Source organism: Heterocephalus glaber, unplaced genomic scaffold (genome assembly GCF_053883595.1).
Source record: "Heterocephalus glaber isolate CG9 unplaced genomic scaffold, H.glaber_assembly_v1.0 deba00000122, whole genome shotgun sequence".
Taxonomy (NCBI): Eukaryota; Metazoa; Chordata; class Mammalia; order Rodentia; family Bathyergidae; genus Heterocephalus; species Heterocephalus glaber.
The window spans coordinates 50,724,220-50,748,156 of record NW_028258138.1 but is presented as its reverse complement, the minus strand read 5'-3'; the positions used below and the strand labels follow the sequence as shown (position 1 = coordinate 50,748,156).

The following is a 23,937-nucleotide window of genomic DNA, read 5'->3' as shown; positions in this document are numbered from 1 at the left end:
ACTATATAGTGAGAACCTGTCTCAAAAAAACCAAAACAGTAGCACGAGGATACTGGATTTGGCATTTACAAGGTCACTTTTATCAGTAGTAAAGTGGTTTAATAGAGTAGTAGGCAAAAGCAGGGTTTTATGAAGCTAAAGGAATGAGTGATGATTGGGCATGGTGGCACATGCCTGTAATCCCAGCATTTGGGAGACTGAGGTAGGAGGATCACTGTCAGTTTGAGGCCAGCCTGGGCAACATAGTGAGTTCAAGGCCAGCCTGAACTACATAGCAAGACGCTGTCTTTAAAAACAAAACAAAACCAAACCAAAAACAAAGCAGCAAAAATGCAAAGGGAAGGAAAGATTTGTAGAATAAGCTTAAGTAGGAAATTAGGATTAAAATTTTCTTGCTGGGGATTTAGCTCAGTGGTTTCGGCCCCTGCAGTGCAAGCGCAAGGACCCGAGTTTGATCCCTGGTACCAAAAAAAAAAAAAAAAAAAAAAAATCTTAATTATTTTTTTCCCTGTAGGATTGAAAAAAAAGAATATAAGAGACAGTTTGATAGGGAATGGGGTCAGTGGATAGGGAATGATTATAGTATATCATATAGGAGATGATTGATGAGTTGAGGTTCCAGAAAAAATAGGGGAGAGTTGAGTTGAGTCAGCAGTTTGGTGTGAGACACAGGGAAAGGAATGGAGATGGATAAGGTTATATATAAATGTTTTCTTTTTTTGGAATCGGGGATCAAACTTGGAACCTTGCGCTTTCGAGGCAGGTGGCAGAACCACTGAGCTAAATCCCCTGCCCAAGGTTATATATAAAGTTTGAGAAGCTAAGGATGTTGCAGTCCTGGCTTTTAAGTGAAATATGCAGGGTAATCTTGAGAAAGAGGGACTTTTGAATAGTTTTCGAAGCTCAAAATAGAGTAGGGGGTCAATTAGGGATGAATAAAAGCTATCAAGTAATTTTGAAATCTTAAAAGTGTGAGTTTGGAGGTTGCAGTTACTAACTTCAGTAGTGCTAAGCATTACACCGAAAGAGTTTGGGAAAAAATGAATTTAGTTTTACTTAGGGTGTAAGGGTGTGACACGACGTGAGGGCAAAGGATGGGTTCAGTAGGAGTGAGGAAGTTGAGGGGTCAGGAGACAGAATGTCCAGAGTGAGAGGTTCACAGTTGAGAACTGGAGAGGAGAAACGATTTTCTTTAAATCCACTCATGAATGCATATTGCTAAGATGGGGATGTGTAGAAGTTTGTTGGAATAAATAGAGACGAGTTCATTGTTTTGAATGAGTTGAGTTCAAGTTTCAGGAAAATTTTAGTGCACCAAATTATGATAAATTTTAATGATAGAGAGGAAAACTATGAATCAAGTATTAGAGTACTGTATTCTAGAAATGTTAGAGAGGGCCTTGGTGTATAAATAGCAGTCATAAATATTGGTAAAGGAACAGATCCAATTTATGGAAATTTTATTTACTTTTGAGACATTTGTACATCTTTATGGGCTACATTATGGTAATTGATATATTTATGCAATGTATAATAATAAAGTCAAACTAATAAGCCTTTCCATATCATCAAACATTAATCATCTTTATGTGTTGGGAATTTTGCACTCTTAGAGTCATTTTGAAATAAATCATAGATTATTTGGGTGTGATGGTACATGCCTATAAACCCGTCTCTCTGGGAGGCTGAGGAAGCTTGGGCTGTTTACTGCCTTAGCAAGATCCTGTCTGAAAAATAAAAATTTATAAGAAAAAAATCACTAAACATCTTATGAATTTGCTTATACGTCTCATCTCTTCAAACATTTGTTTTTTGTTGTTGTTGTTTTGCTGCAATATATATATTTTAATTCAAAGTGAATCGATAGTAATACACCATAAATTCTTATTTTGACACTCACCAAAATAGTCACCTGGAAAACCTGGTTTTTGTGACAAAGTACAGAAGGTTTAGTCGCGTTTAAATCACTGAGAACTAGAGAGAAATACTATCACAAAACCATTTGGTTAAAAAATAATTTTATATCAAAATTAAAGAATTTTGTTCTAAAGACTTTCTAAGAAGACCCCTGTTAGGGACTGTGTTTAGATGTCCCCCCAAAGGCTCATGCTTTTTCAGAGGTGGCTGAATCTAGAGTGTGTGATTAATTCATGGTGAGGCTAGGCCTGAGAGCACTAGGATTAAGGACATGAGTGCTACCCGCCCTAGTCTGAATAAGATTAAAAGGGCAGAAAGATACTGTTGCTTTTGTTGTCTTCCCCCACTTGAATTGGTGCCCCCCTGCCACTCTGCCTTGGAGCCAGCTGATTATACACTAAAACCTCTACCAACTGTAAGCCAAATAAACCTTTCCTCCTTTAACTTCGGGTGCTGGGTATTTTGTGTCTCAGCAGTGAGAGAAAAGTAACACACCCCCTAAAACCGTTGATTAAAATAATATATATTTTTTGTAAGTCCCTCTTGCAAGTTTTACTTATAAATAACATGAAGGAAGTCTCCAGTTTGTACCATGAGCAATAAATATTTGAAAAATGAAAACTCATTGTCAGAGAATAGGTTTTTTTTTTTTTTTGGGTATCAGGGATTGAACCCACGACCTTGCACATGAGAGGCAGGCGGCAGAACCTGAGCTAAATCCCTGGCTGTTTATTTTGTTTTTGAGACAAGGTTTTGCTATGTAGCTATGGCTAGCCTTGAATGTATTATGTAGCCCAGACTTATCTTGAATTTGAGATTCTCCTATCTCAACATCCTGATTGCTAGGATCACAGGCATGTGTCACCACATCCTCCGCCCCCCATGGTCTCACTATGTAGTTCAGGTTGGCCTTGAACTCACTGTGTAACCCAAGCTGGCCTTGAAACCACAGAGGTCCTTCTGCTTCAGATTCTGGAGTGCTGAGCGCACCATCATGCATGGCTTTGTTTTTTAGTTCTTTATCTGTAGCTTCCTCCACTTCAGTGTTCAGGAGATCAGCTTTTGGGGAGTTAGGGGTTTTTGGAGGCATGTTGTTACCTTGGTCTCTCCTGTTTCTTTTGTTTTTGTGCTGTGGGTTGAAGACTGTTTAGGGTAGATAAACCATCACTGTTGTAGAGATCTCTTCAGTAATGCTGTCTCCCTGGGATGTGTCTTTGGGTTTGGCTATGTTTCGGTGTTTATATCTCTCTTCAACCTACTCAGTATAATAGACCCTATTGCTGTGTTGCAAAGAGAGAAGAATTTTTGGTTTTATCATCATTTACAGAACCAACCATATATCATTTATGTAATTTAAAACATGTTTGGCAGATTCACATTACCTGCCAGTCCCCCGCTTCATTAATCCAGGAATACAGTGGTTTGGTCTTATTGGCAAAAAGGCAGGGATGTAGACGATGAGGAAAGGACTGAGGAAGAAGAAAAGAGAAAGTATAGTTCAGAAAGAGGGGAAGAAGAAAATGGAGATAATAAATGTAAGTAAAGAGATAGGGATGTCAAGATGATATTTTTGTTGCATCAGGATCAGCACTGGTGCTCCACTGGAATGAGCAGCTAACTGGGATGGTAAACTGAGTGCCAATTATGAATTAAAGGGATAGAGTTTTTTTTTTTTTAAAAGGAAGGCACTTTATTTGTAAGGAGGAAAAAGCAGAAGACAGAAAGCTGCCCCTTGTGAGGCGAGGGCAGGTTCTCCAGGTGGAAATCCTTGGGCCTGTGTCCTCAGCTTCTCTTTATCAGGTGATAAGGATCCTTCCTGCCAGGTCAGTTCCTGGAATTGTCACAACCTGATTGGCTCTCTGTACTGTCACAGATGGATCCCAGGCCATAGGACTGTAACCTGGGTACCATTGCCTAAGTGAAAATTCCTTTGGTAGCCTTTGCTTGATTTTCTCCTGCCCTCTTGCCCATGGTAGGGCCTTATCTCTGAGATTCATATATTGGTTAGGAGGAGTCTTACAGACAAGGTCTCTTGGAGTTAGTGATTAAGGAGGTGCATGTGTATCTAGTGCAGCAATACAATGACCCTCGAGTGAATGTGTGTGTGTGTGTGTGTGTGTGTATTTTACTAAATAAGATTGGTATCCTCCCTCTTTTGTCTCCTTTTCGTTTTACTGGAGGTGGGGAGGGGCAGCTAATTTGCTTTTTTTTTTTTGTGCTTCATTAAATTCTTTTATTGGTACATTGTAGGTGTACAACACAATTACATTTCTCATTGGGAATTGTACCTTTACATAATGCATCTTGGTTCTTATTTTTTCCCCATTCCTAGCCCTCCCTTCACCCCCTCCACCCTTCCCTATTTACAAAGACTTTATTTCCATTTTTTCCATTTCTCAGCATTTTTCCTTTCCCCTGCCCCTCCCACTACCCCTACCCCTTTGGACCTTTTCTTCCTATTTTATATTATCGATTATTCATTCTAATCATTGGTACATTTTAGGTATACAATATAATGACATTCATCATTGGAAATTTGCACCTTTACATAGTCTCTCTTGGTTCTTATTTTTCACCCTTGCCCAGCCCTCCCTTCAACCCATTTCTCCCTATTTACAAAGATTTTGTTCCTATTTTTCCATTTTCTCGTATTAATCCCATTCCCTTCTACCCTTTCCCCTAGCCCTTCCACTTCCTTCCCCATTGCTCCTTTTCTTCCTATTTCACATTACCTGTTATACATTTTAGTCCTTATTTACACTTTCAGTTTCTCACACCAGAGAAACTATTCAATATTTACACATGTGTGTCCTATTTATTTCACTTAAGAGTATTGCCACAAGGTACATCCATTTAGCTATAAATGTCTCTAATTTCTCATTATTTATGGCTGAGTAGTACTCCATTTTATAAAAAAACCACATTTTCTTTATCAGGTTTCCAATTGATGGGCATTTGGGCTGTTTCCAAGTTTTAGCTATCACAAACTGTGCTGCTGTGAACATGGGCGCACATATATCACTGTGGTATGATTCTTTTAATTCTTTGGGGAAGATCCCCAGCAGTGGAATAGTGGGGTCAAATGGGACTTTCAGTCCTAGTTCTTTGAGGTATCTCCATACTGATTTCCACAGTGCTTGCACCAGTCTACACTCCCACCAGCAGTGGAGCAGGGTTCCTCTTTCCCCACAGCCCTGCCAGCATTTGTTATTGGTTGATTTCATGATAGCAGCCAATCTTTCTGGAGTGAGGTAGAATCTCAGCATTGCTTTCATTCACATCTCTCGAGTGACCAGTGATGTTGAACATTTTTTCATGTATTTCTTTGCTATTTCTACTTCGTTGTCTGAGAAATATCTGTTCATTTCAGATGCTCATTTTTGGATTGGGACTTTAAATTTGAGAGGTCTGATCTTTTGAAGTTCTTTATAGATTCAAGATAGTAGACCCTTGTCTGAGGAAAAGCAGGTGAAGATTTTTTCCCACATTGTGGGTTGTCTCTTCACACGCTGGTGGTTCCTCTTGCTGTGCAGAAGCTTTTTAATAAGAAGAGATCGCAGTTATTGATTGTTTGTGGTAGTTCACGGGCCACTGAGGTTTTGTTCATAAAATCTTTTCCTACACCGATGTCTTCAAGGGTTCTACCTAACCTCTGTTCCAACTGGTTCAGAGTTTCTATTTTCATATTTAGATCTTTAATCCATTTTGATTTTAGTTTAGTGTATGGCGAGAGATATAGGTCTAATTTTAATCTTTGGCAAGTTGAAGCCCAATTTTTCCAGCACCATTTATTGAAGAGGCTATCTTTCCTCCAGTGAGAGTGTTTGGCTCCTTTATCGAAGATGAGATGGCTGAGTGTGTCTGGCATTGTTTCTGCATCTTCTAATCTGTTCCACTGGTCCTCAGGTCTGTTTCTTTGCCAGTACCACGCTGTTCTTATCACAGTAGCTTTGTAGTATAGTTGCAGGTTGGGGATTGTGATACCCCCTGGCACGTCTCTGTTACCTACAATTGCTTTTGCTATTCTGGGTCTCTTCTTGTTCCAAATGAATTTTTGGATTGTTTTCTCAAGGTGCATGAAGTATGCTGCTGGGATCTCAATTGGAATTGCATTAAATCTATATAGCAGTTTTGGAAGTATGGCCATTTTCACTATATTAATCCTTCCTACCCAGGAGCAGGGGATGTCTGTCCATTTTCTGATATCATCTTCAATCTCTCTTTTCAGAGTGCCATAGTTTTCAGAGAAGAGGTTTTTGATTTCTTTTGTTAGGTTGATTCCTAGGTATTTCAGTTTTTTGGATGCTATTGTGAAGGAATTATTTGCCCTATTTCTCTCTCAGTGAGTCTGTCATTGGTGTAGAGGAAAGCTATTGATTTTTGTTTGTTGACCTTGTAACCAGGTACTTGACTGAATTTGGTTATTAAGTCTAGAAGACTTTTGGTGGAGTTCTTGGGGTCTTCTATATAGAGTGTCATGTCACCTGCAAATAATGACAATTTGACTTCTTCATTACCTATCTTTATTCCTTTTATTTCTTTCTCTTGTCTAATTGCCATGGCTAATGTTTCCAGAACTATATTGAACAAGAGTGGTGATAGTGGACATCCTTGTCTTGTTCCTGATTTGAGTGTGAAGGATTTCAGTTTTTGACCATTTAGTATGATATTGGCTGTTGGTTTTTCATCGATGGCTTCTATCAGTTTGAGGTAGAGACCATCTATTCCAATTTTTTATAGGGTTTTTATCATAAATGCATGTTGGATTTTGTCAAATGCTTTTTCTGCGTCTGTGGAGATAATCATATGGTTTTTGTCCTTGGCTCTATTGATATAGTATATTACATTAATTGATTTGCATATATTGAACCATCCCTGCATCCCTGGGATGAATCCCACTTGATCAGGGTGTATGATCTTCTTGATGATCTTCTGGACGATCTTCTGCATTCTGTTTGCCAGTATCTTATTAAGGATTTTTGCATCTATGTTCATTAGTGAGATTGGCCTATAGTTCTCTTTTTCAGTTGGGTCTTTCTCTGCTTTGGGGATGAAGGTGATGCTTGCTTCCAGGAATGAATTTGGGAGTATTGCTTCCCTTTCAATTTCACTGAAGAGTTTAAACAGTAGTGGCAGCAGTTCCTCTCTAAATGTCTTGTAGAATTCAGCAGTGAAGCCATCAGGGCCCATGCTTTTCTTAGCTGATAAGTTTTTAATTACATTTTCAATTTCATTGGTTGATATTGGGTTGTTCAGAATTTTTAGGTCTTCTTCGTTCAACTTTGGTAATTCATATGTATTTAGGAATCTGTCCATTCCTTCTGTGTTGTCCATCTTATTGGCATATAGGTTCTGGAAGTAGGTATTGATGATCCTCTGGATTTCTGCTGGGTCTGTTGTAATTTCACCCTTTTCATTCCTAATTGCATGGATTTGGGCCTTTTCTTTCCTTTTTCTGACAAGGTTGGCTAAGGGTTTGTCAATTTTGTTGATTCTTTCAAAGAACCAACTCTTGGCTTCATTGATTTTTTGTATCGTTCTCTTAGTCTCCATTGCATTGATTTCTCCTCTAATCTTTATAATTTCCTCCCTTTTATGAGCTCTGGGGTTGTCCTCTTCTTCTAGAAGCTTGAGGTTCAGCATCAAGTTGTTTAATTGGGCTCGTTCTGTTTTCCTGATATACGTATTCACTGCTATGAATTTCCCTCGTAAGACTGCTTTCATTGTGTCCCGTAGATTCCGATATGTTGTATTATCATTGTCATTTAATTGAGGGAACTGTCCGATATCTTCTTTAATTTCCTCTGTGACTCATTGGTTATTCAGAAGTGTGTTGTTCAATTTCCACGTGTTTATGAAATTTTTTGTTTCTTTTTCTATGGATCTCCAATTTCATCCCAGTATGGTCTGATAATATACAGGGGATAACTTCAATTCCTTTGCACTTAAACATGTTCTGTGTGTGAGTATGTGGTCTATTTTGGAGAATGACCCATGTGCAGCTGAGAAGAATGTGTATTCTGATTTTGTGGGGTGGAATACTTTGTAAACATCTGTTAAGTTCAGTTGTTCAAAAGTTCGATTGAGTTCTAGTATTTCATTACTTATTTTTAGTCTAGTTGATCTATCTATTTGTGACAGTGGGGTGTTGAGGTCCCCCACTACAATTGTATTAGTGCATATATGGCTTTTCATGTCCCTTAGTATTTGTTTTATATAGTTGGGTGCACTAGTGTTTGGTGCATAGATATTTATGATTGTCATCTCTTCCTCTTGGATTGTTCCCTTTACAAGGATGTAGTGTCCTTCTTTGTCTCTCTTAATCAGTGTTGGTTTGAAATCTACTTGATCTGCCAAGAGGATAGCTACTCCTGCTTTTTTTCGGGTTCCTGTCATATGCAGTATTGTTTTCCACCCTTTAACTTTCAGTCTGGGAGTTTCTTTTTGAATGAAGTGTGTTTCTTGTATGCAGCCTATTGTTGGATTTTGCTTCTTGACCCATTCTGCCAGTCTATTTCTTTTGATTGGTGAATTGAGACCATTAACATTGATGGTTATAACTGAAACGTATTGAGTTGTCATTGCCATGACTTTTTCTTTTTGTTGGATTCTCCCTCTTTACATTTAATTTCTTGTCATGCCAGCTGGGTTCATTCTGCTTTTCTTCCTGGGGTTGTGATCCTCAATGCCTCTTCCTAGGATATTGTGTGAAATTCTTTGGAGTGCTGGTTTGGTATGCACGAAGTTCCTAAGGTGCACTTTGTCATGAAAGTATCTCATTTCTCCATCCATTTTGAAAGATAGTTTTGCAGGGTCCATCAATCTGGGTTGGAGGCTGTTTTCTTTTAGAGCCTGGAATATGTCACTCCAAGCTCTTCTTGCCTTGATGGTTTGTGTTGAGAAGTCTGCTGTGATTCTGATGGGCTTTCCTTTGTATATGATTTGTTTCTTTTCTCTGACTGCTTGTAGAACTTTGTTCTTCTGTTGTGTTTCTGGAATCTTAACAATTATATGCCTATGTGTAGATTTTTTTTGATCAAGGCTATTTGGAGTCCTATATGCCTCACTTATCTGTATGTCAAGCTCTTTTCCCCTGCTTGGGAAGTTTTTTGCCATTATTTCTGTGAAGAGATTTTTTTATTTCATCTGCACTCTCTGCTGTTTCTTCATTGACTCCAATCAGTCTTATGTTATTCTTGTTTGGATCATCTAGCAGCTGCTGGATTGATTTCTCATGTTCCCTTTTAATTTTGAAGCAATTTTTCTTTTCCTGGTCATTAATTGCAATCTTATCTTCTATATCTGAAATTCTGTCCTCACCTTGGCTCATTCTGCTGTGTAGACTTTCAATGGAGTTTTTCATGTCCTGCAAATCTATTTGCACCTGTTTTATGGATTCCATTTGTTTCCTATGTTGGGATTCCATCATATTATTGAGCTCCTCTCTAGATTTATTAATCATGTCTTGCACTAGGGGCACAATTTCTCCTATTAGCTGAGGAATTATTTCTGATTTCATTTTTTCCAGATCCCCTTTTGTTGCCGGTTCAGTGGGTCCAGGTGTTTGAGTATCAGAGTGTTCCATCTCATTTCCCTTTGAGTTGCTGTAGGTGATCTGGAAGTCTGGTTTTGAGACTTATTTATGTGTTTTCTCATTTGTACTGGGGGAGTACTGTTGGCACCTGCATGGATTACCTCCTCTGAGCTGGGAGAGGTGGGACAGGGGCCGGGAGCAGCGGTCGGGTTGGTGGCCCAAAAGCCCTTTCCTGTGGGCTGGGAGCAGTGGGAGGGATGGTGGCTGGGAAGCCCCTTCCTCTGGACCAGGAGTAGTGGGATGGCGGCTCAGAAGCCCCTCCCTCTGGGTCAGGAGCGGTGGGAGGGATGCTGGCCTGGAAGCTCCTTCCTCTGGGCCAGGAGCTGTGGGACAGAAATTGGCCCAAAAGCCCTTTCCTCTGGGCTGGGAGCAGCGGGAGGGATGGTGACCGGGAAGCCCCTTCCTCTGGACCAGGAGCAGTGGGACGGTGGCTCAGAAGCCCCTATATCTGGGCCGGGTGCAGTGAGACTCAGTACCATGGTCTGGTGGTCCAGTGTCCTCTGCATCTTTGTAGTGTGGAACCAGGTGGCTGTACAGAGGATTGGGGGGGTCCAATGGATTGTTGCTCGGGCGCGGGCTGATTCGGGGTGTTCCACTCGACTCGGGACCTTGGTAGGGTGTTCGCAGACCTGCCTGTCTGCATCGGGCTGATTCGGCATGTTCTGCGTGACTCGGGATCTTGGTAGGGTGTCCGCAGACCTGCCTGTCTGCAGCGGGCTGATTCGGCGTGTTCTGCTCGACTCAGGACCTCGGTAGGGCGTGTACAGACCTGCCTGTCTGGAGCTGGCTGATTCAGCGTGTTTTGTTCGACTCGGGACCTCGGTAGGGTGTCCGCAGACCTGCCTGTCTGCAGGGGGCTGATTTGGCGTGTTCTGCGTGACTCAGGACCTCGGTAGGGCGTGCGCAGACCTGTCTGTCTGGAGCGGGCTGATTCAGCGTGTTCTGTTGGACTGGGGCCCTCGGTAGGGCGTGTGCAGACCTACCCGTCTGCAGTGGGCTGATTCAGCATGTTCCGTGTCAGGGGCAGCTAATTTGGTTAGTGCACCTGGCTACAGCCTGCTCTTCTTATCAGCTGTCCCTGTTTATCTTGTTAATTGCTCTCTCCAGTAATGTTTTTACTCTAGCAGGATTTGCCAGAAAGCCTAATGAAGCCCTTATTTTATTCTTTCCCTGCCTATAGACCCCCTTTGTCTACACTTTAACATCTGGAATGTAAGTAGGGAAAAGATATGTGAGAGGTTATCTGTGGGGTAGGGGATAGAAAGAAGAGGGAGGGAGGTATTTTAACTGGGTAGTCTGCTTCTAAAGGTGTCTTGCCAACTAAAAATTGCTGGGTTCTGGGTTGCTTGCCTCTCTGGAGTTAAATTCCAGGTTCTTCTAGTGTAGGTCAAAGAATTGAACAAAATGAGCAAAAACACAATGACAAAGTTTATTCAAGAAAGTAAAAGTGTAAAGTGGGGGAAAAACTGGCTCTGCGGCATGAGCTTGGGCTGAGTAAAAGAGGAAATAGCAAGACAAAAGAATACCCTGGAGAAAGTGGTGCAGGCTATTGTGAGGAAGAGGTACAATAGCAAGGTCTTCATTGTTTGCCTGTTCTTTTATGTTGTCCAAATTTTGAAACCTAGGAAAACTTCTGTATACGGGTCCTGAGATGCTGTGTTAGCTGACATCGAGTTTAGGCCATTCTGTTGAAAAGTGTTTTGAGTTCTCATAAGTCCATGTATAGAGCTATGGGAACTGTTCTGCACATGTGTCAGAGATCTTGTAATTAATAGGTCATGCCTACTTCCCTAGCCAGCCTTGCCATGCCCTGATCTCCTATCTCAGTATGATTTGAGATACAGGGAGCTATAGAAGGGTTGAAACTGATTAATAAACTGTTGTGTTTAGATCCTTTACCCATTTGTTTTGTGGAGGTTATCATGACAGTTAAAGAGACTTTAAACAATGCACCAATTCTGTTTCACTTACACAGTAAAATATGATTCAGAAAAGCAAAAAGAAAGAAAAGGAGAATAAAAATAAAAACTACCACTAGCTCAAGACCAGTTACTCACTGGGTCACATAGTTAGTTCAAGGCCAGCCTGAACTACAGAGTGAGACCCTGTCTCAAAAAAACAAAACAGAAAAACCAACAAAATCTCAGTCTTTTACCTTAATGGCTTAATACTCTCTTGGACTTGCCCACTGGTTTCTTGCAGTGTATCAGGAAACTGTTAACTTTTCTATATTCCTTGGCTGTTGCTAAATTATTTTTCCCACCTGCAGCACCGACCTCCCATAACACCATGTAGCTGAGCTTTCAGTGTAATTTCTCAAACTCAGGTACAAACTAGTCTCTCAAAAACTACCAACACTTAGAAGTGTTTGCTGAGTCTTTCCTGGATTGCCTTTGATTATCTCTCTAGTAAATTTCCATTCCTAGACTCTGTCTATCCAAATATATTTTTCTTGCCTAAAGTGGTCCAGTTTTAGGCCTTACTTAGATAGTGTGTTTTCTCCTCAGACCTTTTAACCAAGATCAGTTCTTTCTTCCTGAATCCTCAGTATTTTTCTTTCTTTTTAAAACACTCTATCCTAGGTCATTAGTCATGTGTTAATTGGTACATTAGCACTTTTAAAATCCACTTTAGTTTAGTTTTTTTTTTTTTTCCACTTCAGTTTTTTAACTGTCAAGCTGGCAATAAATTATAAAGGAGCTGGTGGTGCAACTCTATAATCCCAGCACTGGGGAGCCAGAGGCAGGAGGATCACTGTGAGTTTGAGTACAGCCTAGGCTACATAGTGATTTCAAGGCTAGACTTAACCTCATAGTGAGACTTTGTCATAAACAAACGTATGTATATGTAGATATACACTAAAAAATTTAAAATATTAAAGAGCAATGGGAGAGAAATCAGTAAAAGAAATTTATAAAGGAAAATTAAAACAAAACAAAACAAAAATAACACAAATATGCCAAAGTAGAGACTTCTCTCAGGGTTGGCAGGATTAGGTTAGATTTCGGCTGAGGTCCTATGGGTGCGACTAGCAAAATGTTTTGCCTTTAACCTCTGATCGGAAATTGGGAGTAGGTGGGGAGCAGTGGAGCGGAACTGGTCAAACACTTCGTCTTTCACTGACTTCTAGGGGAGCTTCTTCCATTCCAGCCCCCTTCCTTCCATGGCTGTCTCCCCAGGTGTTTGAGTCTACTCCCTCCACTCCTCAGGTTGGGCAAGGCTTACAGCCTTTCTGTCTCTGTGCCTTCTCTGTGCTCATTGACCACACCTCTCATGGAATCTATTTAGCTCCTATTTCAGTGGAGTTTAGTAGGGGAGGGCTTTTCTGCATAGTACTCAACAGAGTCTAGCAGCCAATGAGAGGGTACTCTCCCAGGCTTCTTGCTCATTGGTCTTTTTTAGTTTAGTTTTGATTTTTTGAGCCGGGGTCTCAAAAACAAGTAGATCAGGTAGGACAGCCTGACCTTGTACTCACTATGTACCCCAGGCTGTCAGTTCAGGGCCATCTGCCTTCCTCAGCCTTCCACAAGCATTGGGATTATAGGCATATTCCACCACACCCTGCATTTTTTTTTTTTAATTGCCTACCCTTTGCTGGGTTTTTATCTCACCCAGTTTCTGAGCACCTGCAGATCTGGGTGAGTGACCTCCAAGCAACTCTTGAGTGCTCCTAATTGTAATCCTCTGTCAGATATCTGCAGATTCATTTTTTTTTTTTGGTACTGGGGATCGAACTCTGGTCCTCGTGCTTGCGCAGTAGGCAGCAAAACCACTGAGCTAAATCCCGGGCCCTACAGATTTATTTTTGAAGATTAAGTTGTCTTATATATTTACTTTATAGGAGGTGTGTGTGTGTGTGTGTGTGTGTGTGTGTGTGTGTGTTGCTGTGAATTGAATCCAGGGCTTTACTTCTGAGCTACATCCCCAGCACAAGGGGTTCTCTACTCATTTTGGTTTTGATTTCTTTGACAAATATATATACATATGTATGTGTATATAAAATAACAGTAATTAATTTCAATCTGAGGCTTGTCTTTTACTCTCTGAATCATGTTTTGATTAACAAAGGTTCTTAATTTTAATGAAGCCCAGTTAATATTTTCATTTATGCTTAGTAGAAACTTCATTTTATCTTAGACATTGAAATGTGTCATCCATTTCAAATTAATTTTTATATCTAGAATAAGGTAGGGGTCAAGGTTTGTTTTCTTAGTTGGTTAAGAAGTTTTGGACTGTGCTAACTTGCTCAATATCATATACTCACAGCCTTAGCACCATGCCAGGCATCTGATAGACATTGAATAAATAATTGCTGATTGAGTGAAAGAATTTATAAAAGAAAAAGCCCAAGAAATGTTGGTGAATAAAGAGTTAAAGTGTTCCCAGTTTCACAGCATGCTTGGATATACAATATACCACAACTGGAAATGTTTCTGTAGAATATTACCAGCTTCTAAATACTTCACTCCCCACCCTCATTCTAGCACTTTGTCTCACGAGATGATTTTAGCACTGGTTGTGAGGTCTTTTGCTAAAATTTGTGTTTAGTTTGTTAGAGCCAGTTTTCTTTTTCTATTGTCATCATTCATGTATTTATTGGAAACATTAATGAGAATCTGCTACTCTTGTGTCACATTTTATTATTTTTTAAACTTCATATGTAGCCCTTCAGGCTCTGTAACAGGTATCAGTATAAATTCTATATCTAATATGTTAATATAAAAGGATGGCTATAAAAGAATCTTTCATTAAATTGTTGATCTCATTTAGATGTTAAATGATAATTTTTACCATGTTTTTGATTTTTGTAGAGATTGCTACTGAAGGAAAAAGGAAAAAGTCTCCATCTTCTGATTTACATGAGGTATGCATTAGTTTTGCTTTTAACCTATTGAATACATTTGGAATAATGGGATATTGAAAATATTTTGCTATTTTTCTTTTTTACTAAAATTTTAAAGAAAATATTGTAAAATTTAAATTTATGTGTTGGGAAAATGTTGAGTTGTATTTAATGGAGGGTTATCTAAGAATCTCTTTCTGGGACCAACCTTTTAAAATATTTATATTTATATTTATATTTGTGGTGCTAGGAGTCAAACCTAGGGCTTTGTGCATGCTAGGAAAGTGCTTTACTACTGAGTTATACCCAGTCCCACCCTTTAAAAAATCATTATAAGATGACCAGCATACTTTCCAGTCCTAATTTTAGATTTTATATGAAACATAACTCAGAATCTCTTTCATGACTGAATACATTAATATGCCTCATGTTCATTCATTAATAATACTATATACATGTACAAAGAGTAATAGTCGTGACATGTACTGAAAATTACTGCTTGGGATATATCCTTTTAAACTTCTTGTTTTCATTAATTTTTTAATTTTCTGTAAGGGAAGCAAAACAAACACAATGAAGTTTTTGCTTATGTAGCAAGTGTTTTAAAACAACTTGTCATTTTTTCGGAAGATAATCTTTTCTTCCCTAGAATTTTGATTTAAATGCAGTAATGCCCTGCTTTATATCATAATCATTTGGTAGAAGTTTTTCTTGGAAATATTTATGCACAGAGACCTTTAATTTGGGCCATTTTTATGTTATACAGTTTTAGAATTTAACAAAGGGGGAAGAAATTATAAAGGAGGGTAATGAAGGGAATCAAGAGTACCTTAGAAAAACCACATAGAAAACATAGGTATAGGTACTCTTTTTCTTTCTTCTCCTACTTAAGATTTGCAAGGTTTAGCTTTAAATTTTTGGGTTTAGCTTAAGTGGAGTGAATGAAGTAAAAAAGAAAATTTTACACTGCTAGACTAAATACTATCTTATCTAGTATCTTAGTTCATTTTCTGTTGCTGTAACAGAATAGATGAGATTGGTAATGTATAAAAAAATGTATTTTGTCTCAGTTGTGGAGGGTAGGAAATCACTGACATCTGGTGAGGGCCTCATGGCAGAAAGCAAAAGAGCAGGTGGGCTGAAGAGAGCCCTGATACGAGAGCAACTGAGGGAAGGTGCCCGTTTTGGAACCTGTTCTTTTGAGAACTGACCCAGTCTCTTTTTTATTTTTGCTACCAGGGATCGAACTTGGGATCTTACACTTGCAAAGCAGGTGGCAGAACCACCTGACCCAGTCTCTTGATAAAGATGTTAATCCATTTGTAAGGGTAGAGCATTCATGACCTAGTTACCGTTTAGTTCTTGCTTCCCAACATCTTTATATTTGGCAATCAGATTTTTTTTTTGGTACCAGGGATGGAACTTGGGTCCTTGCGCTTGCACAGCAGGCAGCGAAACCACTGAGCTAAATCCTTGGCCCTGGCAATCATTTCATTATGAGTTTTAGTGGGGACAAACCACATCTAAACTATAGCACCTAGTTTTAAATACCTCAATATTCACTTGGGAGGCTGAGGCAGGAGGATCGCTACAAGTTTGAGACCAGTCTGGACTACACAGCGAGACCTTGTCTCAAAAAACTAAAAATAAATAAATAAGTCAGCAGATCAGTCAGTCAGTATTGACTGCTCCTGCTTTTAATATCTGTAGTTAAGAAAAATGCTCTGCTTTAGGTTGTGTCCTTAATGTATTTAATCTAAAATTCTACAATTGCAATTTATAACATTGAAGCCAGGCACAGTAGTGTGTCCCTATAATTTCACCTACTTGGGAGGGTACTTGGGAGGATGTCTTCAGCCTAGAAGTTTGAGACCAGCCTGGGGAATAATGGAAAAGAAAAAGAAAGAAAGAAAAATTCATAATATTGAGATACTTTCTTTTATTCTTTATCCTTCCTTTCCTTTTCTTTGTTTCCTTACCCTTCTCTCCCTACATCCTTTCCTTTCTTTTGATCTTTTGTATGTTTATCTTCCTCCCTCCCTCACTTCATTTCCTTTTCTCCCTTCCTCCTTTACTGCCTTTCTTTTCTTTTATATAGTAATAAATTTCATCTACTGTATATATTTTTGTTGTTATTTATTTATTTATTTATTTATTTTGAGACAGTCTCACTATGTAGCCCAGGTTGGCCTCAAACTCTCAGAGATTCTCCTGCCTCAACCTCCTGAGTACTGGGATTGCTGGTGTCCACCACCACACTGGCTTATATTTTATCTCCTTTTTTCTTTGCTTCTCTTCCCTTCCTCTTTTCCTTCCTCTTTTCCTCCCTCTCTCTTTCTTTTGTATATTTCATATCTCTGTCCTTTCTTTCCTCCCTTTCTTCCCCCATCCATCCCACTTTCCCTTCCTTTTTTCTTTTGTATCTTTCATATCATTTTTGTTTTTAATATTTATCTCCTTCCTTTCCTTTCTTCCCTTTTTACCTCCCTACTTCTTTCCCTTCCTCCTTTCCTTCTTCCTTTTTTCTTTTGTATCTTTTTTATATTTATCTCTTCTTTCTTGCCTCCCTTTCTTTCCTCTCCTCCCTCTTGCCTAATCCACCCACCCTTCTTTGTAAGGCCTTGGGTATGTTAAGCAGGCACTGTTATCACTAAGCTCCAACCCCCAACCCATACTGTTTTCTTTCTGATGTTCACATGTAACAGTATTTTTAAAACTTTATTTTCAGGACAACGCATTTGGGACCCCTTCTGTCTCCTAGGAGCTATTCTTATTCTTACTCCTCATTCCTATTCCCCAACAAATTTTCTTATTCTTAAAAAAACCCAAAAAACTTTATTTTCAAATAACCTCAGACTTAAGTTACAGAAACAGTACAGAATTCCTTTGCATGCTTTTCTCAGCTTTCCCTAATGTTTTTCAGTACACAGTATTTACATTCATCTTAGAGGAATAGGTACATGGACTTACATATCTTAATTTCTTTTTTTGTTTTTTTTTGAACTCAGGACCTTGTGCTTGCAAGGTAGGCATGGTGCCACTGAGCTAAATTCCTGGCCCAGTGTATCTTAATTCTTTTCATTCTCTTTTCCTTTCCCTTCCCCTCACCTTCGTTCATCCCCTTTCCATTTGCAATATCTCAGTTTCCTATTGTCTTCTTTTATTGTTTTTAAAAATTCTTTCGGTTTCTTTTTTTTTTTTGGTACCGGGGATTGAACTCAGGTCCTTGTGCTTGTGCAGCAGGTGGCAAAACCACTGAGCTAAATCCTTCGCCTCTTTTGGTTTTTTGAGATAGCCTTGCTTCGTAGTGCAGGCTGGCCTTGAACTCACTATATAGCCCAAGCTGGTCTTGAACTCATGGCAGTCCTCTGCCTCAGGCTCCCAAGTGCTAGTATTACAGGCAGGTGCCACCATACCTGGCATGGCTTCTTTTATGGTTTTTTAAAAAATTGTTTATACTTTGAGTTTTTCATACAAGAGGTTATGTGATATTTAAGATTGTGTGTATGATTTGTTTCATTTAACATTATGGTCTCAAGGTTCATCCATTTTCCTTACAAATGACTCACATTTATTGTTCTTTATTGTTAAGTATACTTCATTATGTATAAATACCATATCTTATTAATCCATTCATCTATTGATGGATATACAGGTCACTGCCAAGCTTTAGCTATTACGAATTCTGCTGCTATAAACATGGGTATGTTTGTATCACTGTGGTATAGTATCTTTAACTCCCTTGCGACAAAAACTTAGAAAGGAAATAGATGGGTTGAATGGAATTTCTAGCTTTAGGTTTTCGCAGAATCGCCATATTGATTTCCATAGTGGTTATACCAGTTTACAGTCTCACCAACAATGAAGTGCCAACCCCCAACTCTCTAACATTTGTTATTGTTTGATTTTTTGATGATAGCCATTGTTTTCCTTGGAATCTCATTATTGCTTTAATTTGCATTGCTTAAATGGCCAGATAAATTGAGCATTTTTTCACGTATTTATTGTCCATTTGTACTTCCTCTGAGAAGTAACCGATTCGTTTCAGTTGTTAATTTTTTGAATTTTGGGGAGTCTCATTTGTTTGATTTCTTTATATACTCTAAATTTTAGTCCTCTGTCAGAGGGTTAGCTAGCAGAAAATTTTCTTATTCTCTTGAGGCTATCTCCTCACTCTGTTGTTTCCTTTGCTGTGCAGAAGTTTTTTCATTGGATATAATCCCATTTATTGATTCTATTTCTCTTTCTTGTGGTTTGAAGTTCTGTTTACAAAGTCCTTACCTACACCTATGCCTTGAAGAGTTTTACCTGTTTTATCTTACACCAGGTTAATGTGTTTCTGTTTTATGTTTATGTCCTTGATTCATTTTGCTTTTATTTTGGTGCATGGTGATAGATATGGGTCTAGATTCAGTCTTATATGTGTGTTAAAGAGGATGTCTTTCCTCCAGTGTCTGTTTTTGTCCCTTCTGACAAAGATTAGATGGCTTAATGTGTTTGGTGATTTTTTTTTTTTTGTATTAAATTCTTTTATTGGTACATTGTAGGTATACAACACAATTACATTTCTCATTGGGAATTGTACCTTTATATGATGCATCTTGGTTCTTATTTTTTCCCCATTCCTAGCCCTACCTTCACCCCCTCCACCCTTCCCTATTTACAAAGACTTTATTTCCATTTTTTCCATTTCTCAGCATTTTTTCCTTTCCCTTCTTTCCTTTCCCCTGCCCCTCCCACTACCCCTACCCCTTTGGACCTTTTCTTCCTATTTTATAATATTGATTATTCATTCTAATCATTGGTACATTTTAGGTATACAATATAATGACATTCATCATTGGAAATTTGCACCTTTACATAATCTCTCTTGGTTCTTATTTTTCACCCTTACCCAGCCCTCCCTTCAGCCCCTCCATTCCTCCCTATTTACAAAGATTTTGTTCCTATTTTTCCATTTTCTCATATGAATCCCATTCCCTTCTGTCCTTTCCCCTAGCCCTCCCACTTCCTTCCCTGTTGCCCCTTTTCTTCCTATTTCACATTACCTAGTATACATTTAGTCCTTATTTACACTTTCAGTTTCTCACACCAGAGAAACTATTTGATATTTACACATGTGTATCCTATTTATTTCACTTAAGAGTATTGCCTCAATGTGCATCCACTTAGCTATAAATGTCTCAAATTTCTCATTTTTTATGGCTGAGTAGTACTCCATTTTATCAAAAAACCACATTTTCTTTATCCAGTCTCCAGTTGATGGGCATTTGGGCTGTTTCCAAGTTTTAGCTATTACAAACTGCGCTGCTATGAACATGGGGGGACATATATCACTGTGGTATGATTCTTTAAATTCTTTGGGGAAGATCCCCAGCAGTGGAATAGTGGGGTCAAATGGGATTTCCAGTCCTAGTTCTTTGAGGTATCTCCATACTGATTTCCACAGTGCTTGCACCAGTCTACACTCCCACGAGCAGTGGAGCAGGGTTCCTCTTTCCCAACAGCCCCGCCAGCATTTGTTATTGGTTGATTTCATGATAGCAGCCATTCTTTCTGGAGTGAAGTGCAATCTCAGCATTGTTTTCATTTGCATCTCTCGAATGACCAGTGATGTTGAACATTGTTTCATGTATTTCTTTGCTATTTCTACTTCTTTGTCTGAGAAATGTCTGTTAATTTCAGATGGCCATTTTCAGATTGGGTCTTTAAATTTGGGAGGTCTGATCTTTTGAAGTTCTTTATAGATTTGAGATAGTAGACCTTTGTCTGAGGAAGAGCAGGTGAAGATTTTTCCCCACATTGTGGGTTGTCTCTTCACACTGCTGGTGGTTTCTCTTGCTGTGCAGAAGCTTTTTAATAAGAAGAGATCCCATTTGTTGATTGTGGTAGTTCATGGGCAACTGAGGTTTTATTCATAAAATCTTTTCCTATACAGATGTCTTCAAGGGTTCTACCTAACCTCTTTTCCAACTGGTTCAGAGTTTCTATTTTAATATTTAGATCTTTAATCCATTTTGCTTTTAGTTTAGTGCATGGTGAGAGATATAGGTCTAGTTTTAATCTTTGGCAAGGTGCAGCCCAATTTTTCCAGCACCATTTATTAAAGAGGCTGTCTTTCCTCCAGTGAGAGTGTTTGGCTCCTTTGTCGAAGATGAGGTGGCTGAGTGTGTCTGGCATTGTTTGTGCATCTTCTAATCTGTTCCACTGGTCCTCAAGTATGTTTCTTTGCCAGTACCATGTTGTGTTTATCACAGTAGCTTTGTAGTATAGTTGCAGGTTGGGGATTGTGATGCCCCCTGCCATGTCTCTGTTACCTAGAATTGCTTTTGCTATTCTGGGTCTCTTCTTGCTCCAAATGAATTTTTGGGTTGTTTTCTCGAGGTCTATGAAGTATGCTGCTGGGATCTCAATTGGAATTGCATTAAATCTATATAGCAGTTTTGGAAGTATGGCCATTTTCACTATATTAATCCTTCCTACCCAGGAGCAGGGGATGTCTGTCCATTTTCTGATATCATCTTCAATCTCTCTTTTCAGAGTGCCATAGTTTTCAGAGAAGAGGTCTTTGATTTCTTTTGTTAGGATGATTCCTAGGTATTTCAGTTTTTTGGATGCTATTGTGAAAGGAATTATTTGCCCTATTTCTCTCTCAGTGAGTCTGTCATTGGTGTAGAGGAAAGCTATTGATTTTTGTGTGTTGACCTTGTAACCAGCTACTTGACTGAATTTGGTTATTAAGTCTAGAAGACTTTTGGTGGAGTTCTTGGGGTCTTCTATGTAGAGTGTCGTGTCACCTGCAAATAATGACAATTTGACTTCTTCATTACCTATCTTTATTCCTTTTATTTCTTTCTCTTGTCTAATTGCCATGGCTAATGTTTCCAGAACTATATTGAACAAGAGTGGTGATAGTGGACATCCTTGTCTTCTTCCTGATTTGAGTGTGAAGGATTTCAGTTTTTGACCATTTAGTATGATATTGGCTGTTGGTTTTTCATCGATGGCTTCTATCAGTTTGAGGTAGAGACCATCTATTCCAATTTTTTATAGGGTTTTTATCATAAATGCATGTTGGATTTTGTCAAATGCTTTTTCTGTGTCTGTGGAGATAATGATATGGTTTTTGTCCTTGGCTCTATTGATATAGTGTATTACATTAATTGATTTTCATATATTGAACCATCCCTGCATCCCTGGGATGAATCCCACTTGATCAGGGTGTATGATCTTCTTGATGATCTTCTGGACGATCTTCTGCATTCTGTTTGCCAGTATCTTATTCAGGATTTTTGCATCTATGTTCATTAGTGAGATTGGCCTATAGTTCTCTTTTTCAGTTGGGTCTTTCTCTGCTTTGGGGATCAAGGTGATGCTTGCTTCCAGGAATGAATTTGGGAGTATTGCTTCCCTTTCAATTTCATTGAAGAGTTTCAACAGTAGTGGCAGCAGTTCCTCTCTAAATATCTTATAGAATTCAGCAGTGAAGCCATCAGGGCCCAGGCTTTTCTTAGCTGATAAGTTTTTAATTACATTTTCAATTTCATTGGTTGATATTGGGTTGTTCAGAATTTTTAGGTCTTCTTCGTTCAACTTTGGTAATTCATATGTATCTAAGAATCTGTCCATTCCTTCTGTGTTTTCCATCTTATTGGTGTATAGGTTCTGGAAGTAGGTATTGATGATCCTCTGGATTTCTGCTGGGTCTGTTGTAATTTCACCCTTTTCATTCCTAATTGCATGGATTTGGGCCTTTTCTTTCCTTTTTCTGACAAGGTTGGCTAAAGGTTTGTCAATTTTGTTGATTCTTTCAAAGAACCAACTCTTGGCTTCATTGATTTTTTGTATCGTTCTCTTAGTCTCCATTGCATTGATTTCTCCTCTAATCTTTATAATTTCCTCCCTTGTATGAGCTTTGGGGTTGTCCTGCTCTTCTTTTTCTAGAAGCTTGAGGTTCAGCATCAGGTCGATTAATTGGGATCGTTCTGCTTTCCTAATATGCATATTCACTGCTATGAATTTCCCTCATGAGACTGCTTTCATTGTGTCCCATAGATTCCGATATGTTGTATTGTCATTGTCATTTAACTGAAGGAACTGTCTGATTTCTTCTTTAATTTCCTCTGTGACCCATTGGTTATTCAGAAGTGTGTTGTTCAATTTCCACGTGTTTTTGAAATTTTTTGAGTTTCCTTTGCTACGGATCTCCAGTTTCATCGCACTATGGTCTGATAATATACAGGGGATAACTTCAATCCCTTTGCACTTCCTTAAACATGTTCTATGTTTGAGTATGTGGTCTATTTTTGAGAATGACCCATGTGCAGCTGAGAAGAATGTGTATTCTCATTTTGTGGGGTGGAAGACTGTAAACATCTGTTAAGTTCATTTGTTCAAGAGTTCGATTGAGTTCTAGTATTTTATTACTTATTTTTAGTCTAGTTGATCTATTTGTGACAGTTGGGTGTTGAGGTCCCCCACTACAAATGTATTAGTGCATATATGACTTTTTATGTCCCTTAGTATTTGTTTTATATAGTTGGGTGCACTAGTGTTTGGTGCATAGATATTTATGATTGTCATCTCTTCCTCTTGGATTGTTCCCTTTACAAGGATGTAGTGTCCTTTTTCGTCTCTCTTAATCAGTGTTGGTTTGAAATCTACTTGATCTGCCAAGAGGATAGCTACTCCTGCGTTTTTTGGGTTCCCGTTGCATGGAGTATTGTTTTCCACCCTTTAACTTTCAGTCTGGGAGTTTCTTTTTGAATGAAGTGTGTTTCTTGTATGCAGCATATTGTTGGATTTTGCTTCTTGACCCATTCTGCCAGTCTCTTTCTTTTGATTGGTGAATTGAGACCATTAACGTTGATGGTTATAACTGAAACATATTGACTTGTCATTGCCATGACATTTTCTTTTTGTTGCGTTCTCCCCCTTTACATTTAATTTCTTGTCATTCCAGATGGGTTCATTCTGCTTTGCTTCCTGGGGTTGTGATCCTCAATATCTGTTCCTAGGATATTGTGTAAAATTCTTTGGAGTGCTGGTTTGGTATTCACAAAGTTCCTAAGGTGCTGTTTGTCATGAAAGTATCTCATTGCTCCATCCATTTTGAAAGATAGTTTTGCAGGGCACATCAATCTGGGTTGGAGGCTGTTTTCTTTTAGGGCTTGGAATATGTCACTCCAAGCTCTTCTTGCCTTGATGGTTTGTGTTGAGAAGTCTGCTGTGATTGTGATGGGCTTTCCTTTGTATGTGATTTGTTTCTTTTCTCTGACTGCTTGGAGAACTTTGTTCTTCTGTTGTGTTTCTGGAATCTTAACAATTATATGCCTATGTGTAGATTTTTTTTGATCAAGGCTATTTGGAGTCCTATATGCCTCACTTATCTGTATGTCAAGCTCTTTTCCCCTGCTTGGGAAGTTTTCTGCCATTATTTCTGTGAAGAGATTTTTTATGTCATCTGCACTCTCTCCTGTTTCTTCATTGAGCCCAATCACTCTTATGTTATTCTTTTTTGCATCATCTAACAGCTGCTGGATTGATTTCTCATGTTCCCTTTTAATTTTGAAGCAGTTTTTCT

At 38.8% G+C, this 23,937-nt stretch overlaps 1 protein-coding gene across 11 annotated transcripts in view; it reads left to right on the top strand.

Moving 5' to 3' along the window:
• Nucleotides 1–23,937, top strand: part of Senp7 (SUMO specific peptidase 7) — a 208,182-nt gene that overhangs the window by 5,724 nt on the left and 178,521 nt on the right. For 10 of the 11 annotated variants that reach the window (XM_087214566.1, XM_021238824.2, XM_021238822.2 and 7 more), the window contains exon 2: nucleotides 14,323–14,375. In XM_087214566.1, coding sequence (XP_087070692.1) covers nucleotides 14,323–14,375 — 53 coding nt within the window. Of the gene's footprint in view, nucleotides 1–14,322; nucleotides 14,376–23,937 lie in introns of those variants that run through there. The other variant, XM_087214582.1, reaches the window with a different exon arrangement.